A 16,430-nucleotide genomic window follows, 5' to 3' on the forward strand; every position below is an offset into this window, starting at 1 on the left:
AAGGAATATGGCGGCGTGGACTATAAATGCAATGATCAAATCAGTGCTGACATCAAATAAGGATTGGTCCAGCGGCGGGCCTCACTGATTACCAGTGTTAGTCTATTTATTTCAGCAGGAACAATATAAACAAGAGGGTAACCACAATAAAAGCGAATTAGCGCTAAGATAAATTGGTCTACTTGTATCTGCCACCAAAGTCCACTTGTGAGAATGTGGTGGGAATGCTAATATCTCTCTTCCGGAGACCGGTGGGGTGATACGCAGTGCTATTGGTTACTTAGACTGTCGCAAGGTCATTCGATATTGCCAGCCAAGGTTGAATTCAGATATGCTGTAGCAGTCAGACAGATTCAATTGCATCATCAATGAAGGGAACGGATCTGTTATTCTCACCCTGCAACAACAATGAATAAGGTAACCTCGACAGAGCACAGTTTCATCAAGAGTTGGAACTATGATTATCTGGTTCAATGTCGAGGCAGTTCCCATTTTATTACTCCCCATGAACATGATTAAATCTGTACCTACAAAAAAATTCTGGGGCTTTTTGAGGACACAGCAAGGGGAAAGGCTGGAAAATAACCAGTCAGTTTTGCATATCATCCTGGCCACCGAAATCCCACATCCAAGTTGTCCCTTTAAGGAACTAGTATTTTCAAGCAGTCCATCATGGTAACCATGGAGAGTTTTAGTGTTCCTGTTGGTGCAAAGAAAGTTTGCTCTTTGCAAAAGAAAAAGTAATTTACAGCCAAAATTGATTTGCTCCTTCCCCATATGATCAGAACTGTGAATTGAAAATTTTTTACAAATAACTGACCAGAGAAACTGGGGAAAAGCCATCAGTTCTGCATTAGTAAGCATGAGTCAATATGAGATGGTCACTTGATCGCAATAGAATTGTCCTTGTTATGATTGGGGTCAGAATTCAATAGCTAAAATGGTTTTGTTCCTCCAATGGAGACTTCGTCTGAATTGCCAGGATGACTAAAACGGGTCCCAGAACTACCTCCAAGTAATAAGCAATTTTCCCAGTAATATTTGCTCACTTGGCTGGCAAAAGAAGCATAACATGGTGTAATATGATGACCAATACAATCAAATTTTTCTTTCCCCATGGTTTTTTGTTTGTTTGTAGGTCTTCGTTCTCAAATGGGGTTACAATAGGGGGTGCAACAAACATTTTTAGGGATACACGTAATGATAATTCCAAGGTAAGCACTCAGAGTACGTGAGTCCACAACATCACAACAATACCAATGTCACTGGAACCATTTCGTATAATATGGGCGGCATCAGCTCGCCTTGGAATCAGTTGTCAATTCCAGTCAGATAGTAAGGCAGCTGTATATGATGTGTCAAATACCAAGGTCTCCAGAACTGAACATCATATGACTATTACTGTATTCACACTGCCACATGCTAGTTGTAGCAGGCAATTCAATTCTCCCACCAGAAGCTAGGGAAATCACACACTTTCCCTCTATGGGCACGTAATCAGGTTATCTCAACTGGCCAGAGCGTTATAGGTAGTGCCAGGGCGATGAGCGTCACCTCCAGGTCCCTGAGCAGCTATTGTCTCATGGAACTGACCGCCACTAAATGGATGGCTCGTCAATACTGTTTGGTGACACCACGCATTCCTGAAGGGTACCATGGAAAGAACTGGTACCTCAGGGGAATACGAAACCACATCAACAATGATATGTAGTAGATTTGAACGCATATATAAACTCAAGGGATACATTCACCAATTTTCATAGGCCATCAATATGACATTGAGAGAGTACTACAATCAGTTTTCATTATAACAATAACCTTAGGTCATGTAAAGGGATGAAAAATAACATCAGCAAATCAATGAGGAAATATATAAAGTTGACTGGGACAAATACACTCATGGTGTGACAAAAACTGGTCCCCGAAGCAAATATATTCTCAAGTATAGACATTACAAATCTCTGCCCCTACAATATTATTCTGGGGAATCATCAGGACACCTATAAAGCAGCAGCAATACGTCATTTTACCATCTTTCTTGAGATGTTACGTTGAATACCTATGACCAGATTACAGATGCCTTTGCCAAGCTCATGGCCCAGGGATCAATTCCTCTACCAGGGCTCACCACGGCTCAATGAAGATTTCCTTCCGGATTCCAAGATACATGATCACTATTCTACAGCATGCACTGGTTGAGTGAGATTCTTGATGTAATCCTCCCTGGACGAGTCCTAAAGTCTATAATCCCCTCTGTCAGTAACACTGAGAGTTGAATGTCCTCCAGCGGGTCCAACTTTTAGAGACATAGGCGATGCTTACTGAACAAAATACAAAATATATCGTGAGCCCTTGTGTTGTATCTTTTGTTAAAATGCAGAACTTGATTTCATGATCTTTCAGTTTAACTCTTTTCTCCTCTTGGAATACTCAACAGAAATGGCCATTAGAGAATCTGTACATTCTGATAATATAAAAACAAGAGTGATGCAGCAGCTGCCAACTATGTTTTTCTGACAAACGATCGACACTAAAAACGGGCTTGTATATTGTACATCATTAGTATATTGACCAATGTCCCCAAGAGAGAGGACCTATGCCATTAAGACTTCATTAGTATTCTTTGTCCACACCTAGATCACATCAACTTCCGATTAAATATCGATACACCAGTGATAAAAAGTAAATATCGGAACACTCACGTTGCATTTGTCACACAATTCCTTGTTGACTTCTCACTGGTGTCCTCAAGGACATTACTGAATGAGGAGGTACTGAGTGTCAAGTCATTTACGCCCAAGGTTCCAAGAACCGGCTTAACAAGATTTCATTGTCCGTTCACAAAAGGCTCCCCTGGTGGTCAGAGGAGATGTTGTTGCTATACGCCTCACTTTTTAGTGGCCAGACAGACCAGCTTTAAAAAAACCCAATTTTATTGGGTATGTGAGACACAATGGTTATATGGTGATAATGAAGACACCAAGCAGAACACCAGATAAAAATGTGTTATTTTCATTTGCGAGTTATTTGATGCATCGAAGCAGCTAAATCCTATCAAGGTAAGACGCTCATGATTTTGACACCCTGACAAAGACAATCGTCTATGCCAAGAAAATCACAAAAGTAGATGATCGCATCTTATGACCGCTCCGATCCACTCACGTGCCTCAACATCAGTAGGTAAGAGCATCATCCCTGCCCAGATGACAGCCTTGGTATCGATTATTGCTCCTCATATCAGTCACTGTGGCAGTCAACCCCGGTCAATGCCTGAAGAGGTTTTGATGGTTAGAGACCAAAGTGAACCATGTGATGACAATCCTGAACTCAAACACTGAACGATCTGACAGATAGTTTTAGCGCAATTAAAGAACAAAATGACTTGGACATATTTTATGACCTTGACCATTGGTACATCTATGTTCTTATATTTTTTTATAGACAGTATGATGAACCTGGACGGTCACTTTCTTACTTATACTCAGCCGCTGCATCTTCATCCTTGGTAGTGAGATGCACATCATCTATGCCCAGATAACAGCCTTCGTATTGATTATTGGTCCTTTTATCAGTCACTGTCGCTGCTAACCATGGTCAATGATCAATACCTCGAGTGGTTTGGATAGTTAGACATTTAGCCTGGGACTGAATGACCCACTGATGGAATATTTGCATTGAAATTGAGCTATGTCCTAGGTGTTCAAAAGAACAAAATTCATTTCAATCCCAAACGGTTACATTAGGGTATGCTCAAAGATGCTATCCCATTCAGTTAATCCCATTATAGTGAGACAGTAATGGCTCCGTTCAAAGTATAATGCCCTGGTTTGAATAATATAGCCCAGAATGACTGTTTTAGCGCAGGAACCAAAAAGACATTCAACTGTAGCTGGCACAATGTGGGAGAGACCATTATCTCAACGGGTGCCCGGAATGTGACGAAACAAGATGATCATTATCTTGTTTCCTTTTTCGCCCATCCGGTGAGTGTCTCAACCTTGTTGGTTATCAACCATACCCAAATGACAGCGTTGGTATCGATTATTGGTCCTTTTATCAGTCACTGTCAGTGCTAACCATGGTCAATGGTCAATACCTTGAGAGGTTTTGATGGTTAGAGACTTGGCCAGGTAATGACACACTAATGGTCTGCACATCAATATCTTGTGGGATAAAATGGCTGTGAAAACTTGTTTGGTGTTTTCTTTAGGGACAGACGACAGCGACACTGTGTGACTCCTGCAGTCTTCGATTTTTACAGAGATGATGACCTTGGGGGCATTTCCGCTAGTTATGGACTGCAAACAGGGGAGACAAGGATTGTATTAAACTGTTAACTTATTGATAACTGTAGGGGATTCTGTTGTTCTGCAGCTGCACATGGGGTCCGAGGGTGATGCTAATCCAAACTAGAGTCCACAGGCATATAGATATTTGGTGTCATCCAGTAAAAACCCAAAAAAATGTACTCCTTCATTGATAAACAGAAGTCTCTGCTGATCCACATGGAAATATAACATCAACTGTGGGTACATTTGTCAAGGCAAAGGCATTAAGGTCTAATAGCCAGATATCACCTGTCTTGACTTTTAAACTCAATGATCACCAAATTACTTGATTCCAATGAAACACATCAAGTCCAAATACCCACAGGACAGCCAAGTTCTTCCAATGATTTCCGATAAACTTGCATGGAGAAAAGACGTCAGCGAAAACGTGACCCATAAGACATGTACCAGTCCCGAAGTGGTCTCTTGCCAACCTCTTGATCCTTACAGAGAATGACCACTGCCTGTCCATACAAACATACCTAAATACTTTGTGGTGATTTACACATGGCCATAGAAAAACCAATGACAATTCATGATATGCTTGACTGTAACATTTCCTGTAGAATGTATTCTTCTGTTTTGTAGCACCTGATGAATATATTACCAATAACACCAATTTTGATACATTTCATGATAATAAATGAAATATCTCGAAGAACGGATAAGTAACCACAAAAGATTCAACCAAAGTAATTTTTTTTCATCTTAGACCTAGAAATGTGTTTACCAGATGATTTCTGCACATTTATGCCCAGAAATGTGAACCCTCGTTGATAGTTGTAATGAGAATCAATATGGTGAAATGAATCATCATCCAAATTTCAACCAAAATCCTTCAGTCCACCATTACCAACCACATCACCACAGTCACAGGAGCAAGTTGTGGGCATCCTTTCATGCTTCATCACATATTAGATGCCGCCGGTGACAAACGAGGCTTTAAAATGATATAATTCCATTATTTGGATGAATTATGCTCCTGGCGGATCAGTTTAATACGTGGAGAATGAGCTCTTCTCCCTTGCCTGGCGGGTTTGACAACAAAATGCAGTGCTACGGTAAACTCTGGAAGCTATGGAATTTTGTACCATAAAGCATAGCTGCATGTGTATCAGATCAGTTGCTCAGTTACACAGCAAAATTCGTGGCAAGTTTGACCATTTTTAAAACTAAACAACTAACGTATTTCAACTGGACATGCAGAAGAAAATTGTTCATGTAAGAGCATGAGAAGAGAGAGCATTTATGGACCCGTTTCTTGAGATGAAATTGTCATTTCTTCATCTGTAATAATAAAGTATATATTGATTCTACTTCACAGCATTGATCCCGCTTCTTCTTTACAATGACAAGTGACCTGGATGAAATAGAAAATGTTGTTATAGTTACCTCATGCCCACTCATCAAATATCAAAGATATTGTGATTTAGTCAATTTGGGCTTGGGGATTTGCGGTCTGCGTTAATTGGTGTGTTATAGGATATTTATGGCTTTTCCTGGAGGCAGGAGTTGTGTTGTCCAAGATGGAAATATAAGTTACATGTATACATAGTACAGAGAGACTGGTACTGGTTGATGCTCCGTTAACCCATTCCACTCCATGTTTCCCCAGCACAGCATCTCTTCTTTTTCAGTGTTTGCCCCGAAGCGCCCTGCAAATGAACACTTTCAGTTGTTGCGACTGGCAATTATCACTTGTTTACGCAACAGTTAAGGCGAGAAAGCTGATTAGCATGAGGTTTCGAAAGGCATCGTTATGGCCAATGGAACCTACAGTGTTTCGCTTGATGTGAATTAATAAAAGGTCAAATTTCTCACTCAGGCTTGTGGCGCTAAGGTCCTTGTCTATTGCATATGAACTGCTTCTATATCATGATTAGACAGAACTGTCCATTCATGATTTATGTCTCAATACTGGGAGATATTGTGAATGAGTTAATCAAAACAATATCTGCTATAGTGTCTAACTAATTTCGTCCTTACTTTTCTGTATGTCATTTATTGAGAGCTGAACCATCATTGTACTCTATCTGTAATGATTCCTCATTCTGTTGACCATGAACTACTTTTCAAAGCTTTCTCACTGCTATTCGTTGGTGTGACTGTAGGTAAAGAAGTGTCTCGAGATAGTGCCGATCAGTGCCACTTATGATAGTTACCTAAATCTGTGTATCCAATCATTTGCATGGCATTGCTTTTTCGAATTTCACAAGTCACAAAGTAGTCACAATGGAACAGCTTGTTTACAGAATGGACAACAGTTAGTCAGCAGTCCGGTCACATTCACAAAACAAGTGATTGAACGACCTGAGTATAAATCTAGTGATCCCACTAGAGTTCAAGGAATGGATGAGGAGATGCTTTATGGTGACAGGACAGTATGTTAGGATAGGACACAGCCTGAATAGGGCTCTGCTGTTTACAAATGTCACCCAAGGGCAGCCTAAATTTAATTAATGCTCCGTGAATGGCAAGGTATGATCAATGGCTAGACCCAACGTCTGTGACGTCCGAGGAAAGCGGAAATCTCTGTCCTCCATCTGTGTTGCAAGCCATACAATACCGTAAACCGCAAATACATATGTTTGCGATTTTTTATTTTTGCGTGAAAAAAGTAGTTGCATCCATCTCAGAATTTTTTCCATTCTACCAACATACTGTGTACACTGTCTTACAGATGTATCTGTAGCGCTTTTCAAGCCTACGTAAACAATTATGCTGGCCCGTCATGACATTGCCGACTACTCCTTCTTTAATGGAAAGAGTGGGGTCCACCATATCTTTCTACGAATCCAGAATCTACCCCGGATGCTATGAGTTAACACCAACAATCTGCTTGTCCGCTGTTTTCTGTAAAATGTCACTCTATCATCAGATCATGCTTCGAGTATATGGAGCAAAGCCACTTCACAGATTTCCAATATCACTGAATTGTCTCATTCCATCGCTGTATTATACTAGTAAACATGAAATATGGCCGAGACATGATTAAATTGTCTGGCCTTCAATAAAGCATTAGCATCCCTTTGGGGAGTCAATGTAGTAACCTCCGAAGTGCCAAGAGGATTTATGGCATAGAAACACAGAGTAAATTACACTCCTGAGAGACTGGCATACACTCAAGTATATGTGTACATACATGCGGCATGCTCAAAATATCTCAGTCAAGATTTGTTCTGAAGATATGACAACAACCGGGTTTCATGAATTACGAACAATGGGTAATGGATACGAGAGTTTGAAGACACCCTTCACACAGCCCTGGAGGGCCACCGACAGCAACAGGTAATAAACAAGGTTGCACCAGCAGTAAAAACAATACTGATACCATTGGCAGCCCGACTTGTCAGCCAACCACCTGAAGTTGATGGCCAGGTCTTTTCAAGGATGAGGTCCTTCCCTTGCCAGGTCACAAGCACCAGTTATAGAAGGGATTATGGCTTTACATCTCATATAAGGGATTAATGGGCAGTCAAAGGATAAGGTACACGGTCAGTTGCCGTCCTACAGTATCAGCCAATCTTGTGAACCTATTCTTGAGATGAACATCAGTTGAACATGAATACTGCAGGGCTTTAAAGGGAGAAAAAAGACATCCTACAGCTTTTCTTATATTCCCCCTTTCATCCTCACCTCACTACGCTATGATAACGAACCATGAAACAAAATCAGTCACTCGAAACTGTAGAATGACCAACAAAATGAGTTGATAAAGAATGAGACCACCTTACTTTAATTACAATATCCATCGACTTTACACACAAAACAATTAACAACAACAACCAATTCATTGAGTAACATGCACGACAAAAGCCTCCGCGATGAAATCTGTATCCGATCGTTCAATGTGTCCCGATAATTGAACGGGAATCCATCACTTCCGAGTCTCTAGATGGCAGCACACTACGGGCATGTCGATTTAATCAATACTCTAGGGCGTGGTGAGATGGTGTCAATATAGTTTGAGTGACGTTTACAATACCCAGACATACCTCCCCCGCCACTTCAATCAGCTGCCCTAGGAATATAGTGTTTTTCAATATCGAGGGATCGACTTCAAGGGCGACGAGAAAAGGTGAATTACACATTTTGGTATGAAGGTTTTTGTTTGTCACCACCAAACTAATATGAAATAGTAGAATTATCCATATGAAGACGAAAACACTTTATTTCCAACAATTTGTCAACTCTAACTCGGGCTGGCGGCGGCGGCGGCGAGGGGGGGGAAGGGTGGAGGTGTCCTAGAAGTCAACCAAAGAAACCCAAGACTGCCATTTCAATCATCACTGATTAGGTGATCCAGAAAAGGACCCATTTCATTAGACAGACATAATTGACCTTTCTTAGGCAGATATACTGCTCTGGTTCCAGGACAATTACTTTTGGCTCTGACAAAGGGCATGCTACATCGGGAGGAGTTAAAGCCTTCGACTCAACTGCTTTCACATGACAAATTCCAATCTCAAGAAAAATAGTCAATATCACTCGGCAAAAAGCGATTTAAGAAATACTTCGATTTGATGATAGTTATTTTTCATCGGCTTCCAAGTTTGGAATAATCACCTTGAAATATCAGAAAAGCTAATAGAAATGTTTTATTGGAATCTTGCATTAATCAATAACTTCAGAAAGGATCAATCGTTTCGAGTGCTGTTCACATGGATGAAAATTCAACTAGAAAATACTTCCAGACGTATCGAGTTTAAGCCAGACTGTTTAGATTAGTTTTTTAATTTGATACCAGTCAAAGGATTAAATGCTTTCGACCCTTGCCGACAGTATTTATCCGTTGAATGTGACAAAATACTTTTGAAAAATACATTAAGAGGTTGTTCACTCAGATAAAATGATCCAGGGCTCCTGCTAGATCCTAACAAAAACACGTTTTCAAAGGTCTCATCTTGTTTTTAGAGGGTCCCTTGTTCAGTTTGACAATAGGTTTACAATTACTAAGGGTCCTTCTTCATTTATATCATAAGACATGTCTTGAGGGTTAATAGAAGCCCTGCGATCTATTCCCTTTTTAATATTTTCCCACCCACATCTTTGTTTTGGGGGACAATATTGATAGCTGGTTTGGGGTCGAATGACTTGTTTGGAGTAGGGTAGAAATCCCAAGTGTCGACCGTCCTCTTGCCTAGGTGCTTTTGTTGCACACCAGTAACACTTCCCTGCAGCTGCCCTGGGGACCTCTTTCTAAAAACATGAAGCATATTCCTGTGGATGATGTTTGACATGGTATACAATACCTTGACATTCAAAAGTGCCCACTGAGAGGACTTCCCTACTTCTTTGTTTCTCGTCCACGAGTTTTTTTCTTAAACCCCCAGGAGTCTATTTGTTGTCAATTGCAATCATACACCATCGCTTTCTTTCAACTGCCAAAATGCCTCTTTGAAGGATTTTGTTATTCCTGGACAACTCCCGAGACAGCCCCCCTAGTCTTCCAGCTCATTGCTATGGCCACCTATTAACAAATGAAGGAACTGAAATCCAGCATAGACTGTGTTGCCAATCAGCAAATTTTTGGATTTTAGGTCTAGTCTACAAGACAAGACAAGACTGAAACTCAGAGCTGGAGAACACCTTTGAAAGAAGAAAAAAATGAGTAAATGTCTGAACAAAAAATATTTGTAAAATGGGATTAAATATTTTATTGTTTTATGATACAAACATGAAATAACAATATGACGTGGTACATCGATACAGACATACTCCTTCGATGTCCAATATTTATCAATGGCTCTCTAATATGTAAAAAACAATAGGGCGTTCTTTTCAAGAAAAACCCCCCAGGTGTATTGGGAAATTTTGGAACTTCTGTAACAATTTGTACCTCTAGATCTAAGTAAATATATTGGGAACTGTCTGTGACACCTCTCAGTTCCCTCGATTGATTTCATGTAGATAAAGCAAATAGCACAGATAAAATCTTGCAGAGGCTGGAGTCTGCCTCTCTGACAGGGGCCTTCAATGTCTTTTGACGAATGGGGAACGTCTACAGTACATGTACTTCATGATTAAGACCTTGGGGATACATGTAGGTTGCACATGCACAATCATTATTTGATTTTGAGACTACACAGCTCAAATATGTACTGTTCTGTACATGCATGTTGCAAGGGTAACTGGACACTGTCATACATGAGAGGTCTCAAGCACGAATGGTTCTTGATCCTCAGTCATGTTTGTCAGCTGTCTCAAGTTATCACGAGAGTAACTTGTACCCAAATTCAAGACATGTAAATGTCTTAGGGTCAACCAAGTCTCTCGTGTAGAAGCACCCAAAGGGATATAAATGCATTTCAAAACAAATGCTTAGAGAAAGCAGCTGGTATTTACTACAATTACAAAACCGCATGCACAAAATGTTTTCAAGAAAGTATTACACTTTCCAGAACTTCAGAAAATGAACTCAGGACATCAGACTTCCAATCCAAGACTTTTACAAGCATTGCTCCTTCTCTCAACTTTCTCTTTCAATGTTACAGAAATGAGTTGGCACATGCATCATCATGAACCCTGTAATGGATGAAGGCAGTGCAGCTTAAGGCCAAATTTGAAATGCATTATTCATGTTCATACAGAGTTCACAAGTCTTGGAAGTCCTCAAATCCTTCTTACATGATCTGAAGCATTAAAAGTACACATGTGCATCCAGATAGGCACTTCATACAAATAGGGTCTAAAAATTTGAATGAGACAGAGTTTGTGTTTAATGCACAGACTATCCAGCCAGAAATAATCCTTTTCTCCAGTTTTTCCAATATTTCACCCCGGGTTCCATTGTCCAACACTGTCCAATTTTGATTTGATCCAGATTTCCGCTCCTTTGAAATAGAAGTGTGTCATTTCCAGAGTACCATTTACCACTCTCTAATTTCCAAGTCATTTATTCATTCCAGGCCAAAATTACACATTTTCCAGTAATTTGGCAGTGTCCATCCATACACATGTGTATTTAGAAAATTGATTCCAATGAAATAGCAGAGTGTAGACATTTACCTTGATATCCACCTGGACGACCAGATCTGAAAGAGTTAACTTGAATGGTTAGGGAAACAGGACTGCTACAGCTAGTGCCACACGGTGGATATCCAAAACAATCTCAAGTATACATGTACAAAGCAAAGGTACATCCGGCGAAACATACATGTAGCAAAAATTCAGTTTGTCAAACTGAAAAATAACTTGGACCTTATTCAAGGGACGAGCTCCTTTATCTATCCGTTAAGACACATTATGCAAAGAAACAACAAAGGGTGACTTGCCATCTACATGTAAGGGAACAAAAGAACATATTGTACAGTACCCCCAGGTATATGGCACAGCTTAACCCGCCGGCCATGAGGGAATTCCTTTATGGCCCAGGGGTTAGCGCTTTGGCCCCAGAGTGGAAGTTAAGCAACGTTGAGCGCGGTCAACCTTTGGATCGGTGACCGGCGCGTATAATACATCTGGCTGACCTTCCCACGCGATGCGAGCTCTGGATTTGTAGTTCGGTACTGAGACGCATGAAGCGCTAAGTAGGATCGCGGACGATCCATCTCTGTCCGAAGGGGGGAATGATGTACAGTACCCCCAGGTATATGGCACGGCTTAACCCGCCGGCCATGAGGGAATTCCTTTAAGGCCCAGGGGTTAGCGCGTTGGCCCCAGAGTGGAAGTTAAGCAACGTTGAGTGCGGTCAACCTTTGGATCGGTGACCGGCGCGTATAATACACATATCAATGCAGAAAAGAAAGGGAAAATCAGCTCAAGGGCCAGGCAAAGTACTACAGGTGGCATTTCATGCTACATGATTTTCTTCCACATTCCAGTTTTTCTATTACTCAAACTTGACTCCTATTATTAGTATAGGCCCAATAAACCTATTCACTATCAGTCATTGATTTCCAAAGAAATACTTTCCGTTTTTACCTAATGAGATTTGAGTGCTTGTTGTAATTTCCGCCGTGCATCCAACACTCTTTGTTCCTGTCGTCGAATATCATCATCGTTGACTATTAACGAAGAGCTCCCTATCAAGGCCTGAGCCTTCCTCATACTATATCCCCCCTCTCCCAACCACCAACTACTCGCCATCATTGACATTGTGTGCTAGCCAACTGCCATGATTGCATCATCCTAGCTATATACCCCCCCCCCCCCCCAACCCCCACCACCCGAGTCTTCTCGCTCACCAGCCCTATTAACGAAGAGCTCCCTATCAAGGCCTGAGCCTTCCTCATATTAGTATAGGCCCAATAAACCTATTCACTATCAGTCGTTGATTTCCAAAGAAATACTTTCCGTTTTTACCTAATGAGACTTGAGTGCTTGTTGTAATTTCCGCCGTGCATCCAACACTCTTTGTTCTTGTCGTCGAATATCATCATCGTTGATAAACACCGACTGAAAATGACAAATGATAATTTGAAACAATGTTCTTCTGCAGCATTTGATTTTCTTGCTGAACCACGTGGTGGTCACAGTGTGGGCAGACTTCAATTGGCCTTCCTTGGCTTGAGTTATCCCTTACTGATGGGGGCCACAAGAGAAGTCAGGTTCCTCAACATAGTCACTTACTTGTATCATAGGCTGATCAGCATTGACATGTACTCCCGGATTTTTTACAAGTAAAGGTTTTGATGCAGTTTGGCCAGTAACTGGTTGGTTGCTTAGGTGAAGGGCAGCCGCAATACTGTGGAGAAGATTCTCGTTGCTCAGCTCTGGGCCAACACCTGAAAACAAGGAATGCAAAGTGTCAAGCAAAATTGGAAAAGGTGAGATCAATAAATTATTCTAGTGATCTGTTTAAATGAAATGTTGTTTCAAATAACCAGGCCAAGGTGTGGCTATTGCATGAGGAAGCATGACTGCTGTTACCTTGTATATTTCTTGGCAGCGTCATTGGTTTAAATCTCTCTTCGTCTGTGTCGCATGAATGAAGTCCATGTAACCTCTTCTCCCAGAATAACTGAAAAAAGGAGACATACCCAGTTGGAAAGGGAGATCAGGGAGATATTGGTCAAAACACCAAGCTCATTATCAGGAGGACTCAGATTTGACACTATTACTGACTGTTCTTCTACTCAAGTGCCGTTCAACATAACACCTATCCCTACATTAATTTCCAGTTTCGTCCATTGAAGGAGAGGCAAATCAGGTTCCTTTAACCTAGTGACTTACAAAAGGCCTAATCCTAATTAACCAGTATTTGAATATGGCCTCCTCTCCCCGGCCAGAATACTGAGTCACCAGATACAGTCCCTGATACTTCTTACCCTTTCACCTTTGACACTTCTAACCCTTTCACCTTTGACACTTCTAACCCTTTCACCTTTGACACTTCTAACCCTTTCACCTTTGACACTTCTAACCCTTTCACCTTTGACACTTCTAACCCTTTCATCTTTGACACTTCTAACCCTTTCATCTTTGACACTTCTAACCCTTTCACCTTTGACACTTCTAACCCTTTCACCTTTGACACTTCTAACCCTTTCACCTTTGACACTTCTAACCCATGCACCTTTGACACTTCTAACCCTTTCACCTTTGACACTTCTAACCCTTTCACCTTTGACACTTCTAACCCTTTCACCTTTGACACTTCTAATCCTTTCACCTTTGACACTTCTAACCCTTTCACCTTTGACACTTCTAACCCTTACACCTTTGACACTTCTAACCCTTTCACCTTTGACACTTAATAATAATAATAATAATAATAATTTATTTGATTTAAAGTGCTAAAATAATGGTGCATACATTTTCTAAGCACTGTACATAATATTAAATGAGGACATTAAAAGTGGTGATTTCATGAGGATAACCCTTCTAACCCTTTCACCTTTGACACTTCTAACCCTTTCACCTTTGACACTTCTAACCCTTTCACCTTTGACACTTCTAACCCTTTCACCTTTGACACTTCTAACCCTTTCACCTTTGACACTTCTAACCCTTTCACATTTGACACTTCTAACCCTTTCACCTTGATACTTCTAACCCTTTCACCTTTGACACTTCTAACCCTTTCACCTTTGACACTTCTAACCCATTCACCTTTGACACTTCTAACCCTTTCACCTTTACCTGTTTTGGTTGTTCCTGTGGGCCATGCTTCAGCTCAATCTTTGTTTTGCTGTTAGTTTTGTGTCTTTTGACCGTGACCGGTTGTTTGAAGATGGAAGCTGTCTGACGTATAGGAAGGGCCAGAGCTGCATCATGTCGAATCCCTAGAAACAGAAATTATTCACACTGTTTAAAAATGCAATTCATATATATATGTTGTGCCTTTTGTAAAGACATGGTTTTGACAATTATTGGTTATTTTGGTTGAATCTGAAGTGTTATGTGAATTTTTTTGACATCCCTCCCTCTAGTATATTGCACGTCTGTACGTCCCACTTCAATGAAGGAATGGTCCATTTTTCAAGAAGTTGTGACCACAGAAAATACTATGCTAACAGATGAAAACTGAATCAGATGAGGAACAGATAAAAGTTGTTCATAGTGAGACACATCTATAAAGTACATTTAAACAATAAAAAGTGAAGTTTAAAATATGTTTAATTTTCATCTGTCAACTCAGGTCAATTCTTAACTGATAAAATTCAAGTGAACACAGCCAGCACAATTGAAAATACCAGTATACATACTCCCAAAACAACATTAAAAGCAAATAAAAACCTAAATCAAAGAGTAGTCGAGTACTCATCTTTTCCTGGGCCAGTTTTCCCAGTAAGTTGAAAACTGGCTATAAAAGTAAAACATCACATCTATCTTCACTATTTAGAAAAATTTCGACGAGATACAAGTAATTCAGTACAACTTCTTGCACTGAGGACATCGAGTAATATTTTAATGAGCAATTTATAACAGTTTTAAAACAAAAGAAATAGAAAGCAAAACAAGGACATGACAACTGCAATCTTGTCCAACAAAATTCCGCAAAATACAACAATGCTTTATACGACAACAAGAACTACTGTATGGGCTGTCATTCAAGGTTGCAGGAGAAAGATTAAAGTATTATCCAGAAATCTGCTTATGGACCATCACAAAATACCTTGAAGCCAGCGTAACAATTTAACAATGCGATTTCTTTTTTACTGTAGCCTAGTTAAAAAAATAGCCAACCCTGAATGACATTTTTCTGGATAACTTACTGCCATATTCTATCAATTTTTCAGTAAAGAAGTGCATGAAGTGGTGTGGGTATGGTGGGGATTTTCTTGCACAAAAAGGGAAAGAAAAAATTTCCACAAGAATTTGTTAAGATCGGTGAAAATAAATGATAGATTGTAATTGGCATGTCCTCCAGCGCCATCTAATGGTACAATAACAAACCTCGTGCATAGTCATAAGTAGATCCTCTCATGCGCTTACTTTTACGGAGTGGATTACTGATTATTTTGCCAGTGCGGAAATCAAAGGCACTGAGATCAAATGATTCACCAAGAGATCGCGCCAACTGAGGTTTGCTTCTTATTTTCGTTCCATTTGGGCTGAAAAAGATAGAAGAAAGGTTACATATGCGCATCCTGAGGAAATCAGGGGTTCATGTTTGCTTCTCTGGCTGTATATCATGTTTACACAGCCACAGGCTGAGGATGCAAAAATGGGATACATTTATCCAGATGTTGATCACACTTGTTCCAACATCAGGTACACTACTATGCAATTGCTAAACAATTACATAATATACTTGTCTGGTATCACCATCGAAGGTAGGAAAGAAGGTCGAGGTTAACAATTTTGAACGACACCACCGCCTCAGGAGAGTTGAAATATGATGATGAACCGGCTTTTACACCCGACCTTACCTGTAATAATAAACGTCAGTTTTCCCCGCAGACAAGCCACATTTGCGAATAACTTCTTCTCTTTTCCAACCTTTCGGAAGGCCTGGACAATCTGTCCGTTTTTTTATGTCCATCGATGAATCGTAGGACATGATTATGGCGTTGGAAATGCGTGAAAAATGTCAAAAATTTTCTTTCTTTTTACACGAAAACCACGCGAACGGCTCACACATACATTCACCGACGGACATGATGACGCGCTCGATATAGTACACAAATGAATACACTCTCCAAGACTTTCTAATAA

At 40.4% G+C, this 16,430-nt stretch overlaps 1 protein-coding gene across 2 annotated transcripts; it reads right to left on the minus strand.

The window, feature by feature from the left end:
- Window positions 1-9,975: 9,975 nt before the first annotated feature.
- On the minus strand, window positions 9,976-16,344 carry LOC135482883 (methyl-CpG-binding domain protein 2-like). 2 transcript variants are annotated; one of them, XM_064763361.1, is made up of 7 exons: window positions 16,145-16,344; window positions 15,708-15,826; window positions 14,412-14,554; window positions 13,200-13,290; window positions 12,900-13,054; window positions 12,633-12,725; window positions 9,976-11,362 (listed from the first exon to the last, which is right to left on the minus strand). In XM_064763361.1, the coding sequence occupies exons 1-6, from the start codon at window positions 16,273-16,275 to the stop codon at window positions 12,633-12,635; spliced, it is 732 nt and encodes a 243-aa protein (XP_064619431.1). In that variant the 5' UTR covers window positions 16,276-16,344; the 3' UTR covers window positions 9,976-11,362. The 2 variants fall into 2 exon arrangements, with proteins under 2 accessions (XP_064619431.1, XP_064619430.1); XM_064763360.1 differs by having other exon boundaries at window positions 15,669-15,826.
- Between the last annotated feature and the right edge of the window lie 86 nt (window positions 16,345-16,430).

Source organism: Lineus longissimus, chromosome 2 (assembly GCF_910592395.1).
Source record: "Lineus longissimus chromosome 2, tnLinLong1.2, whole genome shotgun sequence".
Lineage (NCBI taxonomy): Eukaryota > Metazoa > Nemertea > Pilidiophora > Heteronemertea > Lineidae > Lineus > Lineus longissimus.

Bases quoted from the DNA above. Each gene is read 5' to 3' on its own strand.
- LOC135482883 (XM_064763360.1), bottom strand. From the start codon at position 16,275: ATGTCCTACGATTCATCGATGGACATAAAAAAACGGACAGATTGTCCA. The intron at 15,827-16,144 runs GTAAGGTCGGGT...TATCTTTTTCAG, and splicing joins ACTGACGTTTATTATTACAG to CCCAAATGGAACGAAAATAA. The intron at 13,291-14,411 runs GTAAAGGTGAAA...TCCTTTTTTCAG, and splicing joins CACAGGAACAACCAAAACAG to TTATTCTGGGAGAAGAGGTT.